We start from the raw sequence: 18,886 nt of genomic DNA, 5'->3' as shown, positions 1-18,886 counted from the left end.
GTGCTTCGATAAGACTACTCATTGGTGTTTTCGGTAAAGTCACGTATGTAGAAATACAATTAAAAAAATTATATTAAAAGAAAAAACAATCACGACGCTTCGATCACAACGCAAGCGATCTTCATCAGGTGTCAAGAACAAATCACGGAGTCACGAGCTAATCACTCAGCTATTTCAATGCTAAATTATCATGTTTGATTTGTACTAGGTGCCTCTGTGGATGTGTAGGCTTTGACTTTAACACAGCTATTTCTATGACCAGTCACAAGCTAATCACTCAGTTATTTCAATGCTAAATTATCATGTTTGATTTGTACTAGGTGCCTCTGTGGATGTGTAGGCTTTGACTTTAACATAGCTATTTCTGTGACCAGTCAAAAGCTAATCACTCAGCTATTTCAATGCTAAATTCTCCTGTTTGATATGTAAACCCCTTTGTCAAGGTGCCTCACTTCTCTAAACCAGCTTAAAAAGACGCTACAAATCTTAACAACGTTCATTGAAGCTCTGTCGTCCCGACAGGTCTGTTCCTTTCACCTGAAGAAGGCCACTTGCGTTGTGGCCGAAACGTCGTGAGAATTTTATCGTGTTATTTTATTCTATTAATGTATTATTTTATTCTCATTCTACGTGGTGGTGACTTTACCGAAAGAACCAAATAAGAAAAAAAAGATGAGAGACGAGAATTCAACAAACCTGAGCAAAACAATTACGTGAAGCACATCCGGTCAGGCCAACAACACAGTTAGACACTTCCTGGCGGACCACGAATTTCAGAAGAGCCTTAAATTTCGTGTTCAACCTTTGGATTGCACGTGCCAGCGTGGATAGAATGAAAAATACAAGGTACACGGTCGGTAGGCATACACATATACAAGTCCACCGAGAGGTAAGGAGGGAGGAAAGACGGACAAGGGAGGCAGAAGCGGACTGGGCCTCCACCAGAGCCACGGCGTCCTCCGTGCCCTCGCGTCTGCGCCGGGTGTCGAGGCGGGAGAACGGCGACCGGCACAAGGGGGGGGGGCACGTAGCATGTGCCGTAAAGGGGGGGCCTTGCATTTTTTTTTAAAACGAAACGTTAAAACGCAAATTTTCAACTTGCGCAGTACAAAATGTTGGCTCGAGGGAGCTTTCGCGACGGCAGGGAATTCAAATCCCTTGGGGTCTTTCGGTAAAGCCGCGGAGGTCGGTTCAAAGGAAATGAGAAAGAAACCGCTCACAAGCGGTCAAAATCAGGAAAAGGGGGTTTCGCCTCTCAAGGTGAACCGCTGGTAAAGGTTTGAAATGGGCGTAGCCCAAACGTCGGCAGCCAATGAGAATGCGAGTGGTGGGCGGCGGCCGTGACGGTGGTGGCTTTCCCGCCAATCAAAGGGCCGCCCGGTAAAAATTTGCATGTTAATGTAAGATCGTTGAGCGGCGTGCAGCGGGCCCGGATAGTGAAGTAACCGTTTTTTTTGTTTTCATTTGCTACACAGCCAGATAATACGACAGATCGCTAACCTCAAACACCCCCGATCGTTCGTAAAAGTTGAAGGCGCTATGGCAGTGTAGCACCGGAGCAAGTGCAGAATCACTCAACGTGGAATTGATAGCTTGAAAGCGTTCAGTGCGGGGCCCTTGAGAGTGCGGGGCCCCAAGTGGCTACAAACGTCGCTACTTTTGCTACTAGACCAGACGTGGGCCAAGTACGGCCCCCGGGGCTTTATACGGCCCGTTGGGCTTTTTAATCACAGCCCGCCGAAGCTTGTCCAAATATAATTATTATTATTGGTTTAACACGTAGGAGGCTTTCGCGACCAATATTATTCATAATAAAGGTTTTTGGGTTAGATCGCGTTTACTTATAAATGTGTCGTAACCCTCCACCACCCGACACGGCCAATCAGCAAAAAAAGGTGTCACGTTGACAAAAGACAAATAATTCACTACTTTAGCCCACCGGTGTGTTGAAGAGTACTCAAACTGTAAATGTGGATTCACTTTTTGCTGATTGGCCGTGTCGGGTGGTGGAGGGTTACGACACATTTATAAATAAACGCGATCTAACCCAAAAACCTTTATTATGAATAATTATTATTATTAAATTAAATTTTACCTTTCTCCTGTGATGCCCCCATTTCCCCATCAGATGGCGCACTTTGACCGCGAGTTACAACACGCTTTTCTGCATCGTCCACGTTCGTGCAATTCGTTAAATTGCCTTGCGTGCAAATGCTTTGCTGCCTGTTGAAGGCCGAATCCTCTCACGTAATGATTTTTTAACACGCCATTTACATTTAGTTCACACAGAACACTCCGTCCATCCGTTACTGGGCGCGGCCCCTCTGTCGAATTTTAGAACCCATTGTGGGCCGCGAGTAAAAAAATTTGCCCACCCCTGTACGAGGAAAATCCGGCACTGCTAGATCAATGCTAAACAAACAAACGCTTCGATAGCGATGTAACGCACAGGCCTACACCAGAGCTGCAGCCTCCTTCGTGGCTCTGTCTCACCGGCGCTTTGGAGCTAAAGGCCGCCAACAAAAGGGGGCAGTACAAGGGCAATGCAATCGGCAAAAGCGTCAATGGCTCGGGCTACGCGGTTTCAATCTGCGGGACCCTTTTCGCCGGCAATTCTACGAACGGCGCACGCTTCAAACTGTCCACTTCAGGCACCTGCGAACGCACGAACGCACACGCGCATTAGAAACACACCAACAACAACGTGGCAAAAACAACGCTCATAGCTCCATCGTCACGTGTGTGTACGCGCGTGTGCGTATGTACGCGCGTGTGCGTGTCTACGTGCGTGTGTACACGTGTACGTTGGTGTGTCAGCCAGTCGTCTCAGTCAGTCGACCCGTGGCACCTGCTGGGTCTGCCCCGTGACCTCCTGCCCGCGGGCGTTCGACACTTCACGTGGCCTCAGGGTGCACATGGCCTGGCACGGGCGTCGTGGTGACGTCACCGCCACTTAGTGGCGAATGGCGGTTGTTGTTGTTGTTGTTGTGTGTGAGTGTGTGTGAGTGTTTGTGTGTGTGAGTGAGTGTGTGTGGGGAGCGATAGTGTAGCAGTTAGCGCGCTGCGCTATGAACCTGGCGACCCGGGTTCGATTCCCGCTCACGGCCAACACCAGTGACGATTATCTGAACCGGTCCCGGGCCTCCCCTAGGTCGACTCAGCCTCAAATGAGTACCTGGTGCGGTGTGTAAACATCGCCACTAGGGAGACAAAGGCGGTCGGGCGCGGTGCTGGCCACCCACCCCCTCGTGTACCGTTCCGGCCTTCATAGGTGCTCGCTAACAGCACTTGCCCCTACAGTCTGTTAAGGCTATATGGGGGGTCTTTGTCTTTGTTTTTGTGATTGTTTGTGTGAGTGTGCGTGTGAGTGTGCGCGTGAGTGTGTGCACAGGCGTCGTGGTGACGTCACCGCCACTTAGTGGCGAATGGCGGTTGTTGTTGTTGTGTACATGTGTGTGTCGTGCGTGTGTACGCGTGTGTACGCGTGTCGGTCTATACGTGCATGCGTGTAGGTGTGTGCACGTGTGTGCATGCGTGCGTGCATGTGTGCGTGTGTGTGCATGTACGTACGTACGTGCGTGTGTCTGCGTGCGTGTGTCTGCGTGTGTCTGGGTGCGTGTGTGTGTCTGTGTGTGTGTCTGTGTGTGTGTGTGTGTGTCTGTGTGTGTGTCTGTGTGTGTGTGTCTGTGTGTGTGTCCGCGCGTGTGTGTCTGCGTGTGTCTGCGTGTGTGTGTGTGTGTCTGCGTGTGTGTGTCTGTGTGTGTGTCTGTGTGTGTGTGTCTGCGTGTGTGTGTCTGCGTGTGTGTCCGCGCGCGAGCGTACCGCGTGTCGTGGTGCACCGCCAGGCAGCGCACGCAGCAGCACCGCGCCCCGCACGGCACGCACGTGTACGCCGCCGGGAACCCGCACACGGCACAGAAGCGGCGCGGGGGCCGCGGGGACGGCGGCACCCCCACCGTCAGGTAGCTGGGGCCCCCCTCACTCGCCGACAGGTTCTACAAAGACAAAGTGGGGGGGGGGGGGGGGGGGTCCCCCCGGTAGCCTCTCGACGGACCTTCGGGGGAGGCCCCGGCCGCCCGGCCGTCTCCCCCCGGTGGACGAGGCTCAACATCGCCATGGCAGCCCGGGAGCTCGTTTGAGGCTGGGTCGACCTAGGGGGAGGCCCAGGACCGGTTCGGATAATCGTCATTGATGCTGAGCCGCGAGCGGGAATCGAACCCGGGTCGCCAGGTTTGTAGCGCAGCGTAGCGCTAACCGCTACACTGCCGCTCCCCACACACACGCACCCCCTCACTGACTCACTCACCCACTCACTGACTCACTCACCCACTCACTGACTCACTCACCCACCCACCCACTCACTCACCCACCCGCTCACCCACCCACCCACTCACTCACCCACCCACTCACCCACTCACCCACTCACCCACCTACTCAGTCACCCACCCACTCACCCACCCACCTACTCACCCACCTACTCACCCACCCACTCACCCACCCACTCACCCACCCACTCACCCACCTACTCACTCACCCACCCACTCACCCACCCACTCACCCGCCCACTCACCCACCCACTCACCCGCCCACTCACTCGCCCAATCACCCACTCACCCACCCACTCACCCACTCACCCACCCACCTACTCACCCACTCACCCACTCACCCACCCACCCACTCACCCACTCACTCACCCACTCACCCACTTACCCACCTACTCACTCACCCACTCACCCACCTACTCACTTACCCACTCATCCACCCACTCACCCACTCACCCACTCATCCACCCACTCACGCACTCACCCACCCACCCACTCACCCACCCAATCACCCACTCACCCACTCACCCACTCACCCACCCACTCACCCACTCACCCACCCACTCACTCACCCACTCACCCACTTACCCACCTACTCACTCACCCACTCACCCACCTACTCACTCAACCACTCATCCACCCAATCACCCACTCACCCACCCACCCACCCACTCACCCACCCAATCACCCACTCACCTACTCACCCACTCACTCACCTCCTCCTCCAGCAGGGCCTGGAATGTTTTACGGAATCTCAACTTGAAGTGATCGCCTCTCAATTTCTTGCGTTTGCGACCTTGGGGTAAGCACCGAACACACAGCACACACATACACACACACAGCACATACAGCACACACATACACACGCACAGCACATACATACATACACACAGCACATACACAGCACACACAGAATACACACACACAGCACATACACACATGCATACACACACACAGCACAAACAGAATACACACACACAGCACACACAGAATATACACACACACACACAGCACATACACACAGCACACACACAGCACATACAGAATACCACACACACACACCACACACACACCACACACACACACACCACACACACACTACACACACACTACACATCACACACACCACACACACACCACACACACACACCACACACACCACACACACTACACACACACACACCACACACACACTACACACACAACACACACACACACCACACACACACACACTACACACACACACCACACCACACACACTACACACACCACACCACAGACACCACACACACCACACACACACCACACACACACTACACACACCACACACACCACACCACACACACCACACACACCACACACACAACACACACACACACACTACACACACACACCACACACACCACACACACACACACCACACACAAGCAGCAGCAGGAGCGCGTGTTTGCTCACCGGGCTGTTCGGGGTCCTGGAAGCTGGGCAGTCGAGCGGCAGGGCCCGCCAGCAGGTGAGAGTGAGGGTCCTCCTGGAAGTTGTCCATCTCCAGCGCGTCCAGCTGGCGCGCCAGGCGGCGCTGGCGCGCGGCGCCGTCCAGGACGCGCCGCTGGCCGCCCTCCTGCAAGCGCACTGACGGCGCCCGCACCGGCGCTCGTCAGCAGCGCGGCCAACGTCAACCCCGTCTAGCCGGGGGCGGTGGTCGTGGTGGTGGGGGCGGTGGTGATGGTGGCGGCGGTGATGGCGGCGGTGGTGGTGATGGTGGTGGTGGTGATGGTGGTGGTGGTGATGGTGGTGATGGTGGTGGTGATGGTGGCGGTGGTGATGGTGGTGGTGGTGATGGTGGCGGCGATGGCGGTGGCGGCGGTGGCGATGGCGGCGGCGGTGACGATGGTGGCGGTGGTGGTGGCGGTGGTGACCGTGGCGGTGGTGATGGTGGTGGCGTTGGTGATGGTGGCGGTGATGGTGGTGGTGACGGCGGTGGTGGCGGTGATGGTGATGGAGGCGATGGCGGTGGTGATGGCGGTGGCGGTGGTGATGGTGGCGGTGGCGATGGCGGCGGTGGTGGTGGTGATGGTGGAGGCGTTGGTGATGGTGGCGGTGATGGTGGTGATGGCGGTGGTGGTCATGGCGTTGGTGGTGATGGTGGTGGTGGTGATGGTGATGATGGTGGCGGTGATGGCGGTGGTGGTCATGGTGTTGGTGGTGATGGTGGTGGTGGTGATGGTGATGATGGTGGCGGTGATGGCGGTGGTGGTCATGGCGTTGGTGGTGATGGTGGTGGTGATGGTGGCGGTGGTGGTGATGGCGGTGAGCGCAGTAGGGGGTACAGCTGGTGGTGCATCTGCCAGTCAGTAGACCCATGGCACCTGCTGGGTCTATCCCGAGACCTCCTGCCAGCAGCGTGGCCTCAAAGTGCACCTGGCCTGGCACAAGCGCTGTGGTGATGTCACCCTAACTTAGTGACGAATGGCGGCTACGCTACTACACACGCGGCTGCCTGTGATCATTCAGTGCTGTGTGGAGGGTTGGTGGAACACACACAGATGGGCGATGGAACTCCCTCCCTATCCATGGGTGGGTGTCGAGAACAAAGCCGTTCCCCTCTATACAATGTACAATAGACTATACAATGTACAATAGACTATACAATGTACAATAGACTATACAATGTACAATAGACTATACAATGTACAATAGACTCCTCTATACAATGAACAATAGGCTCCTCTAAACATTGTACAATAGACTATACAATGTACAACATACTCCTCTACACAATGCACAATAGGCTCCTCTAAACAATGTACAATAGACTATACAATGTACAACATACTCCTCTACACAATGCCCAATAGGCTCCTCTATACAATGTACAATAGACTATACAATGTACAACATACTCCTCTACACAAAGCACAATAGGCTCCTCTATACAATGTACAATAGACTATACAATGTACAACATACTCCTCTACACAATGAACAATAGGCTCCTCTATACAATGTACAATAGACTATACAATGTACAACATACTCCTCTATACAATGAACAATAGGCTCCTCTTTACAATGCACAATAGCCTCCTCTATACAATGAATAGGCTCCTCTATACAAAGTACAATAAACTATACAATGTACAATAGCCTCCTCTACACAATGAACAATAGACTATACAATGTACCACATACTCCTCTACACAATGTACAATAGCCTCCTCTATACAATGAACAATAGGCTCCGCTATACAATGTACAATAGACTATACAATGTACAACATACTCCTCTACACAATGCACAATAGGCTCCTCTAAGCAATGTACAATAGACTATACAATGTACAACATACTCCTCTACACAATGCACAATAGGCTCCTCTATACAATGTACAATAGACTATACAATGTACAACATACTCCTCTACACAATGCACAATAGGCTCCTCTATACAATGCACAATAGCCTCCTCTATACAATGAACAATAGGCTCCTCTATACAAAGTACAATAAACTATACAATGTACAATAGCCTCCTCTACACAATGAACAATAGACTATACAATGTACAACATACTCCTCTACACAATGCACAATAGGCTCCTCTAAACAATGTACAATAGACTATACAATGTACAACATACTCCTCTACACAATGCACAATAGGCTCCTCTAAACAATGTACAATAGACTATACAATGTACAACATACTCCTCTACACAATGCCCAATAGGCTCCTCTATACAATGTACAATAGACTATACAATGTACAACATACTCCTCTACACAATGCACAATAGGCTCCTCTATACAATGTACAATAGACTATACAATGTACACCATACTCCTCTACACAATGCACAATAGGCTCCTCTATACAATGTACAATAGACTATACAATGTACAACATACTCCTCTACACAATGAACAATAGGCTCCTCTATACAATGTACAATAGACTATACAATGCACAATAGACTTTACACAATGAACAATAGGCTCCTCTATACAAAGTACAATAAACTATACAATGTACAATAGCCTCCTCTACACAATGCACAATAGGCTCCTCTATACAATGTACAATAGACTATACAATGCACAATTGACTCTACACAATGAACAATAGGCTCCTCTATACAATAGACTATACAATGTACAATAGCCTCCTCTACACAATGCACAATAGGCTCCTCTATACAATGTACAATAGACTATACAATGCACAATAGACTCTACACAATGAACAATAGGCTCCTCTATACAAAGTACAATAAACTATACAATGTACAATAGCCTCCTCTACACAATGAACAATAGGCTCCTCTATACAATGTACAATAGACTGTACAATGTACAATAGCCTCCTCTATACAATGTACAATAGGCTCCTCTATATAAAGTACAATAGACTATACAATGTACAATAGACTCCTCTATACAATGTACAATAGACTATACAATGTACAATAGACTATACAATGTACAATAGCCTCCTCTACACAATGAACAATAGGCTACTCTATACAATGTACAACATACTCCTCTACACAATGCAAAATAGGCTCTTCTATACAAAGTACAATAGACTGTACAATGTACAATAGCCTCCTCTATACAATGTACAATAGGCTCCTCTATATAAAGTACAATAGACTATACAATGTACAATAGACTCCTCTATACAATGTACAATAGTCTCTGCACAATAATAATGTAATTTATAACGCGCGCAATGTTGCGGACTGAAGATGCAATTCTGATGCGGACCGAAGATGCAATTCTGATGCGGACCGAAGATGCAATTCTGATGCGGGGTGCTGAGCTCACTGTCAGATCGGGGACACTCAGCTCACTGTCAGATCGGGGACGCTGAGCTCACTCTCAGATCGGGGGAGACTGAGTTGAGTGTCAGATCGAGGACACTGAGCTGAGTGTTAGATCGGGGACACTGAGCTGTCAGATCGGGGACACTGAGCTGTCAGATCGGGGACACTGAGTGGTGTCAGATCGGGGACGCTGAGCTCACTGGCAGATCGGGGACACTCAGCTCACTGTCAGATCGGGGACGCTGAGCTCACTGTCAGATCGGGGACACTCAGCTCACTGGCAGATCGGGGACGCTGAGCTCACTGGCAGATCGGGGACGCTGAGCTGTCAGATCGGGGACGCTGAGCTCACTCTCAGATCGGGGGAGACTGAGCTGAGTGTCAGATCGAGGACACCGAGCTGAGTATCAGATCGGGGACACTGAGTGGTGTCAGATCAGGGACACTGAGCTCACTGTCAGATCGGGGACACTGAGCTGAGTGTCAGATCGAGGACACTGAGCTCACTGTCAGATCGGGGACACTGAGCTCACTGTCAGATCGGGGACACTGAGCGGGACACTGAGCTGAGTGTCAGATCGAGGACACTGCGCTGAGTGTCAGATCGGGGACACTGGGAGGTTCAATGTCGAGCTCAAGAGATGCACCTTCAGACGAACGAAATAAGTAATATTTTTTTTTTACTTTTTTTTAAACACGCTTTAATGAAATGTACCCAACTAGTAATGGCAGAACTCCACGACTCCAGGAAGTGGCCCCGAATCTTGCCACAACGTAAGGGGACCGTGGACCGATTACAGCCAACGCCAGTTGGCCGTGGACAATTAGACCCAAGCCGAAACATAACATATAAAAAATAATGTTTAAAAATATATATTTTTTATGATAGAATATAGTATTGTCATCAGAATGACATAAGCATACCAAGTTTGTAGTCGATAGCACATTGGGAAGTGGGGTAAAATTGAGTTGCAAGATTTGAGAATCCAACAACGTCAACAGACAGAGCGAGTTAAATGAAAGCTTGTGAAAACTGATCGATCTTTACGGATGTGCATTGGGGGGGGGGGGGGGGGGGGTGGCGTTCGAAATGACGACGAGAAGCAATGCCGCTCCTTGTCCTGGGCGTTTCTAATAAGTTCTGCGACGCACTGCTAAGGTTTCTACGATGAATTGAAGTGTGTAAGGCGTCAGCAGAGAACTTGGGTACGGTGGGGAGCCGGATTGTCTATTGCACAACGTGCAATAGACTCCACACAAAGAACAATAGACTTCTCTATACAATAGACTCTTCTATAAAATGTACAATAGATTCCTCTATACAATGTTCAAAACTCATCGACATAATACATAGACTCATCTACACAATAGACTCCTGTACACAATGCACAATAGATTGTTCGATAAAATGTACAATACTGTTCTACACAACATACAATTGACTCCTCTACACAATGAACAATAGACTCCTCTACACAATGAACAATAGACTCCTCTACACAATGAACAATAGACTCCTCTACACAATGAACAATAGACTCCCCTACACAATGAACAATAGACTTCTATACACAATGAACAATAGACTCTTCTACACAATGAACAATAGACTCATCTACACAATTAACAATAGACTCCCCTACACAATGAACAATATACTTCTATACACAATGAACAATAGACTCATCTACACAATGAACAATAGACTTCTATACACAATGAACAATAGACTCCTCTACACAATGAACAATATACTACTCTACACAACGTCCAACAGACGTCTCCTACACAACGTCCAACGGACGTCTCCACACAACGTCCAACGGACGTCTCTACACAACATCAAACAGACGTCTCCTCACAACGTCCAACGGACGTCTCCTCACAACGTCCAACGGACGTCTCCACACAACGTCCAACGGACGTCTCTACACAACATCAAACAGACGTCTCCTCACAACGTCCAACGGACGTCTCCTCACAACGTCCAACGGACGTCTCCCTCACAACGTCCAACGGACGTCTCCCTCACAAGGTCCAACGGACGTCTCCTACACAACGTCCAACAGACGTCTCTACACAACGGACGTCTCTACACAACGTCCAACAGACGTCTCCTACACAACGTCCAACGGACGTCTCTACACAACGTCCAACGGACGTCTCTACACAACGTCCAACAGACGTCTCCTACACAACGTCCAACAGACGTCTCTACACAACGTCCAACGGACGTCTCCTACACAACGTCCAACGGACGTCTCTATACAACGTCCAACGGACGTCTCCTACACAACGTCCAACGGACGCCTCCTCACAACGTCCAACGGACGCCTCCTCACAACGTCCAACGGACGTCTCCTCACAACGTCCAACGGACGTCACCTACACAACGTCCAACGGACGTCTCTACACAACGTCCAACGGACGTCTCTACACAACGTCCAACGGACGTCTCCTCACAACGTCCAACGGACGCCTCTACACAACGTCCAACGGACGTCTCCTCACAACGTCCAACGGACGTCTCCTCACAACGTCTAACGGACGTCTCCTCACAACGTCCAACGGACGTCTCCTCACAACGTCCAACGGACGTCTCCTCACAACGTCCAACGGACGTCTCCTCACAACGTCCAACGGACGTCTCCTCACAACGTCCAACGGACGTCTCCACACAACGTCCAACGGACGTCTCCTCACAACGTTCAACGGACGTCTCTACACAACGTCCAACGGACGTCTCCTCACAACGTCCAACGGACGTCTCCTACACAACGTCCAACGGACGTCTCCTCACAACGTCCAACGGACGTCTCCTCGCAACGTCCAACGGACGTCTCCTACCAGACTCGCGCCTCTTGTCCACCATCTTGCAGTGTTTACATCGGGTAGCGTTTTTTTGGCAGCGTCTTCCTGTGGCGGAAGATGTCTTCCGGAGGAGGAAGTTGTCCACTCGCCTTGGTCTATGGGCAGGCGGGGAGGTCTCTCTCTTCCGGAAGATGTCTTCCGGAAGAGGAAGATGTCAACAAGATGTCAACACCACCAATTGCGGTGTTTAAGCGGCGGCGTCTTCCGGAAGATGCATTCAATGGCTCCTGCCCTATCTTCCGGAAGATTCTACCGTCTGTTTCTGCGAACCTCTTCCAAGATTGAGCATCATCCGGAAGAGGAAGACGTCACACTGGCCTCAGCCTATAAGCGACGGTTAGAGTCTTCCGCTACCGGAAGATTAATTTGTTGTTTTGGTGGCATCTTCCAGAAGAAGTTGTTACTGCCGTGTTGAATGTCGCCTCGTTTGTCTCTCTCTGCTTCTTCCGGAAGACGTCTACCGGTCCGTCTACCGTCTTCCGGCAGAAGAAGACGATGAGGCTGCGACTGCCGGAAATGACGATATTGAGAGTCACGTGGTTTGCTTGCAGGCAAACTAACAATTAAATTAAATTCTTGGTTCTTTCGGTAAAGTCACGTAAAAATAATAAAATACATTTAAATTTTAAAATAAACTGAAAATTATTATTATTATTTTTCTACGTGACTTTTACCGAAAGAACCAAGAATTTGAATTCCTGCAGTCACGAAAGTTTTAAGTCAAAAATGTTAACTAAAAATTAGTTTAGTTTTAAATAGTTGCTTAGTGTACTAAGGGCAGTTTATTCCAGTGAGCTAAGGGTGTTATCTCGCTATATAAACATAGCTTCTGTGCTCGTCCTAGGACGGAGGTTGTAATATTTACGAAATAATTGAGCAGAGTGTAATTGTATCTTGTCAAAATTTAATGGCAGTGAATCTTGTACAAAAGTAATTTAAAAAATTTCACTGAATTTCACTGCAGAAATGTATATAAGTGACCTTCAATTTGCCCAAATTCACTGCTCTGATACTTTATTCTCTTTGGCTTTCAGTGGCTGGGGTTGAAATAAATTGTAAATCGATACAAATATGTGGAAAAAAACACCGAGAAATTTAAATTTTACCATAATGTAGAAGCATAAATTAGACTTAACCTTTTGTATCAAGTGCTGAAGAAATAAAGACACCAAATAATCAACTTTGTTGCTGCATATAATTATATCATAGATTAAGTCTCAATAAAGAAACATCAAACTTAAAGCGAATTTGCAACAACAACAACAAAAACCTATTTCTGCTCGACCTGTGTGAGTGTAAGAATCCACCCGCTAATGAATATTAATGAGGTGGGAGGGGGGTGTGGCATGTGGAGTGACGTCACACGCGGGACACACAGACAGACATTAAACTTGGTTGGAAGCTTTCGTGCCTGCAGAAATTAATCTTTGGTTCTTTCGGTAAAGTCACGTATACATAAGAAATAAAATAACATAATAGCGTACTACTAGCGTACTATGCTATTATGTTATTTTCTAATAAGAAAAAATAAAATAACATAATAGCGTACTACTAGCGTACTACGCTATTATGTTATTTTCTTATTTATATGTGACTTTACCGAAAGAACCAAAGATTAACAGACAGACATTCTTGGCTCATCATAGCGGTAATAGAACTACTTCCGAGCGCCCAGCTACGTTAAGTCGCCACTGGCTGAACTTGGCCCCGCGAAACTGCCTGGGCTACCACGGGGCACAAGTGGGCTTTGCCTCTGGCAAGATTAACACAACAACAACAAACAAACATTGTTTAGTTTTATTAGTAACCTAGTTCGTGAAGCCTGTCTTCGCCAGGCAAAAGGGTTTGTCAATAAATGTAACAATTAACCGGACTTCTAAGGTTCTTTCAGTAAAGTCACCACGTAGAATGAGAATAAAATAATAAATTGATAAAATAAAATAACACAATAATATTCTCACGACGTTTCGGCCACAACACAAGCGGCCTTCATCAGGTGAAGGGACGAGACTGTCTGGAGGACAGCGCTGGAGTGTCTGGAGGACAGCGAATATTATTGTGTTATTTTATTTTATCTATTATTTTATTCTCATTCTACGTGGTGACTTTACCGAAAGAACCAAAGAAGATGAATCCTTGCAGTCACGAAAGCTTTAAATCGAAAATTAACCCGACGTGATTATTATTTGACAACGCGTATCTACAATCAGTCCGCTTAACAACAACCCTAGGCTAAATTTTGATTTAAAGCTTTCGTGACTGCAGTAATTCATATTCTTGGTTCTTTCGGTAAAGTCACGTTGAAGGGAAACAATAAAATAATAAAATATATGTTATATATATAGTTTTATACTCTTTGGTTCTATTCGGTAAAGTCACGTAAGTAAAAATAAATAAAAATAAAATCACGACGTTTCGACCACAACACAAGTGGCCTTCATCAGGTGAAGGGACCAGCCTGTCTCGAAGACTGCGCTGGAGTGAATTATATATATTTTATTTTATTGTTTCCCTTCAACGTGACTTCACCGAAAAAAACAAGAATATACCCCAGGCTACTTATTTTTATGTTTCTACCTACTGCGTGACTTTACCGAAAGAACCAGAGAGTATGGATTTCTGCAGTCACGAAAGCTTCAAATCAAGATTGAACTACCCCACAGCGCCGTGTGCTTAATCCACCCGACGAAAACCAACACTAATATAGTCGTGAGTCAACTTATAGTAATAGGTTTTACCCTTTTAACTGGTACAAAAATCTGACACCTTTATTCAAGGCATCATGTCTGCAATAACCACAACACAAGCAGTCAGAATGCAAACAAAAATACAACTCTGTCCTTGAATTTGATTGGTCCACACCCGAGACGGCTTTTCTTAGAGCCTAGTCTCCACTGGTGTTGGACCAGAAGACGCCAAAAGGCGTACAACTCAAAAACAGCGCACTATCAGAGTATTGAGGGCTCGGGGTGAGCATTTACAAATTCAAGGACAGTGCATATTATAACAGGTCCCTGCAGGGTGGGCTGGTAGGAACATTGGAATTTTTCACTTCGTTAAAGTATTGAAAGGGGACGGACGGTCGGACGGACGGACGGATGGACGGACGGACGGACACATTAATCTATTGCAGGCTGGTACACTCAATTTACAACTTCCTTTTCCTACCAGTATCAGAGTTGTCATTTTGTTTGAATTTTGACTGCTTGTGTTGTGGTTATTGCAGACATGATGCCTTGAATAAAGGTGTCAGTTTTTCGTGCCGGTTAAAAGGGTGAAACCTATTACTATATCTTGTTACTGGCAAAGGAGGTCTCATAACGTGAGTCAACTCACTATATTCAGAGACGCGCAGTGGCTTCCAGGGAAGGAGGTCGCTTGACTTTGACGGCAACACGGTTATTCTAAAACCCAGACATGGCTACGACATGAAGGTGCACAGTTACTGGACCCCAACAGGGTAACCACACACACGGGTCAGGTCAGCGACACACTGCCTGACCCACCATGCCGAGCGTAGCGCCCGAAGACGCAAAGGACTCAGCACCGAGGGTTCCATTCCAGCAGGTGGCCACGATTGCTCTAAGGACCTCTGCTTTGTGGCAGTCCATAAATGATGTCACGCACCTGGGGGGGGGGGGTGGGGGGCGGGGTCAGACATTTGTGACGATGCGTGACGAGGTGGGGGAGGGGGCGGGGTTTGAGAAATGTGACGTAATTCATATTCTTAGCTCTTTCGGTACAATCACGTTAAAGGGAAACAATAAAATAGTAAAATATATAACACATTTTTTTATTTTTTATCAATATTTATTAAAAAATAAAAAAATAAATTGTTTTATATATCTTTTATTATTTTATTGTTTCCCTTTAACGTGACTTTACCGAAAGAGCTAAGAATATAAATATACTTTGTAATAAATGTTTTCTCCTACAACATCAGAGTGTAGCGCCACATTAAATACGCACTACAATGACAACAATAGTTTAAAGCGATTTGAAGCGTGTTTTATTTTGGGGGGGGGGGGCAGAGCTTTGTGACGTCATATTTGAGGGGGGGGTCTGACTTTTCGTGACGCCGTGTGACGAAAAGGGGGTGGGGGGTCAAAGATCGTACAAAATCGCGTGACGTCATTTTTTGACGTCCCCTTTATGCTCGGGGGCGTGGCCTCGCTCCGCCCTCGGCCACGCCCCCTTCTGGATCCCACCAGAAGGTTCTCGGCCACTCATCACGTGTCCCTCAAGCCCCCCCCCCCTCTCCCCCCACTTTGGGCCCTCTCGCTACCCTGTCCCGGTCACGTGCCCTCTCGGGTTCACCCAGACTGTCACGTGCTCGCTTGCCCTACCCCCTCTGTCACCAGAACGATGCCCAGTAGGGCCTAGCTCCCATTCCCCGACCCAACTCTGGTGCCAGACGCACAGCTCCAGTCTTGTGACAGTAGCTGCCACTGAACGCCCCAGTGACTCCATTAACGTCACTACAGGCGTGAGACTCCGAGCGTCGGAAACGGCTCCATTCAAAGATTTATTTATTTATTTTAAAATGAGAAATAACAAGCAAAAATAATTATCCATGCTCGAGGTTTTTGGGTTAGAACCTCTTGAATTTAAATGTGCCGTTAAACCCGAAGCAGGGTTTAACAACACGTGTATATTTAAGCGATATAACACCCCCCCTCCCCCCCCCCCCCAAAAACCCTATAACATGTATAATATTGGTCGTGAAAGCAGCCTACTACTTCGTGTTAACAAAATGTTATGAACTTTCGGATTCGAAATATCTCCGAGAAAACAATGACAGAAGTTTCGCTTTAATGCGTCATTTGCCCTCTAAGGCGCTCTGTCAAACGAAAAAAAACCCCGCAATGTTTTATTGTCAAAGCTTTCTGAATGACCCCACGCACACACAACAACAACCGCCATTCGCCACTTAGTGGCGGTGACGTCACCACGACGCTTGTGCCAGGCCATGTGCACGTTGAGGCCACGTGAAGTGTCGAACGCCCGCTGGCAGGAGGTCACGGGGCAGACCCAGGTGCCACGGGTCGACTGACTGAGATGACTGGCTGATGCACCACCCACCCCACCACACACACCACACACACCACACCACACACACCATACACACACCACTCCACACACACACCACACACACCACACCACACACACCATACACACACCACACACACCACTCCACACACACACCACACACACCACACCACCATACACACACCACTCCACACACCACACACACACCACTCCACAGACACACCACACACACCACACACACCACACCACCACACACCATACCACACACCACACACACACCACCCACACCACACACCACACCACCACACACACCACGCCACCACACACCACACACATCACACACCACACCACACACCACACCACCACACACACCACACCACACACACCACACACACACCACACACCACACACACCACACACACCACACCACACACACACAACACACACCACACAAACACCACACACACACCACACACACCACACAAACACCACACACACACAACACACACACAACACACACACACACCACACACCACACACACACCACACACACCACAAACACCACACACACCACACCACACACACACCACACACACCACACAAACACCACACACACACCACACGCGTTCATGGGGCACTTACAATCGACATTCGGGGCCTTAAAATGAAACAAAAATCTCGGCTGTTCAAATCTCCCCTGTTGCTTGCGTCCTGCAAGCCACCCCGTGTCGCAAATCTCAGCCGTCTACCTTGTCGGGAAGGACCTGCAGAGGTGTTCGTGAGACACGGACTCAGATTCGTGTTGATTTATAACACAAATTTGTTCTCTTTGCCGAGAGCCTTCCACTCCGGTGGTGTCTCCGTTTGTTGTTGTGGCTTTGTGACGTCATCGTGCCTCCTCCCCCTCTCACCCCCTCCAGCTGGACATCTGTCGACAAAGAGCTTCTTAGCTTTTCGGATTGTATGACGGCGGACTCGGACGCCGTCCGAAATGTGGAGGCAACGGTGGGGGAGGGCGTGGGGGGTGGGCGAGGTCCGGATGGGGGGCCCCGGATTGTTGGGTCGAGGGGACAGTGTGCAACAAAAGGGGAAGTATGGTTCCTGAAACCAACTGGGCAGCTTGCGCAAATCCGCCAAAGACAAAGGTGCCCCGTGAGCCTCTAACAGGCTGCAGGGGCAAGTGCTGTTAGTAGCGAGTAGCAGCAGCAGCACCTGTGAAGGTAGACACAGACAAAGATCCCCCGTGTAGCCTCTAACAGACTGCAGGGGCAAGTGCTGTCTGTAGCGAGTAGCAGCAGCACCTGTGAAGGTAGACACAGACAAAGCTCCCCCGTGTAGCCTCTAACATACTGCAGGGGCAAGTGCTGTTAGTAGCGAGTAGCAGCAGCACCTGTGAAGGTAGACACAGACAAAGGTCCCCCGTGTAGCCTCTAACAGGCTTCAGGGGCAAGTGCTGTTAGCGAGCAGCACCTATGAAGGCTACCGGCACTGTGGCACACGAGGGGGCGAGTGGCCAGCAACCACTCCCGGCCGCCTTTGTCTCTCCCTAGTGGCGATGTTTACCGCACACCGCTACACCAGGCAACTCATTTGAGGCTGAGTCGACCTAGGGGGGGGTGGCAGGGGAGGAGGCTCAGCACCGCTTGTTTCAGACGATCGCTGTCACGTGGCAGGTCGCTGTTGGTGGCCTTCGAACGTGATACCCACTCGGGGCTCTATGGCGGGATTTGTTTTAGCGCAGTGCGCTAACCGCTGCGCCACCGCTCCCCTGCCGACACCGACACAGCCCCCGTGACTCACCCCCCCCTCCCCCCCCACCG

The 18,886-nt window shown here is 49.1% G+C and overlaps 1 protein-coding gene across 1 annotated transcript; it reads right to left on the bottom strand.

Moving 5' to 3' along the window:
- Positions 1 to 771: 771 nt before the first annotated feature.
- On the bottom strand, positions 772 to 12,212 carry LOC116956770 (zinc finger HIT domain-containing protein 1-like). The gene is made up of 5 exons (XM_032978561.2): positions 11,994 to 12,212; positions 5,778 to 5,951; positions 5,039 to 5,118; positions 3,823 to 3,995; positions 772 to 2,655 (listed from the first exon to the last, which is right to left on the bottom strand). The coding sequence occupies exons 1-5, from the start codon at positions 12,016 to 12,018 to the stop codon at positions 2,634 to 2,636; spliced, it is 474 nt and encodes a 157-aa protein (XP_032834452.1). The 5' UTR covers positions 12,019 to 12,212; the 3' UTR covers positions 772 to 2,633.
- Positions 12,213 to 18,886: the final 6,674 nt, after the last annotated feature.

The sequence above is a fragment of the Petromyzon marinus genome, unplaced genomic scaffold (genome assembly GCF_048934315.1).
Source record: "Petromyzon marinus isolate PM22_M1 ecotype Great Lakes invasive population unplaced genomic scaffold, UKy_Petmar_22M1.pri1.0 PM_Scaffold_17, whole genome shotgun sequence".
NCBI classification, from domain to species: domain Eukaryota; kingdom Metazoa; phylum Chordata; class Hyperoartia; order Petromyzontiformes; family Petromyzontidae; genus Petromyzon; species Petromyzon marinus.
The sequence above is the reverse complement of the archived record's forward strand: the minus strand, read 5'-3'. Positions and strand labels throughout refer to the sequence as shown.

What these genes read in the sequence shown, in the direction of transcription:
- LOC116956770 (XM_032978561.2), bottom strand. Translation starts at nt 12,018, where the DNA reads ATGGTGGACAAGAGGCGCGAGTCTG. An exon ending in GGACAAGAGGCGCGAGTCTG is followed by an intron (nt 5,952 to 11,993) that starts GTAGGAGACGTC and finishes GGGCGCCGTCAG; the next exon opens with TGCGCTTGCAGGAGGGCGGC. An exon ending in CCAGGACCCCGAACAGCCCG is followed by an intron (nt 5,119 to 5,777) that starts GTGAGCAAACAC and finishes GCTTACCCCAAG; the next exon opens with GTCGCAAACGCAAGAAATTG.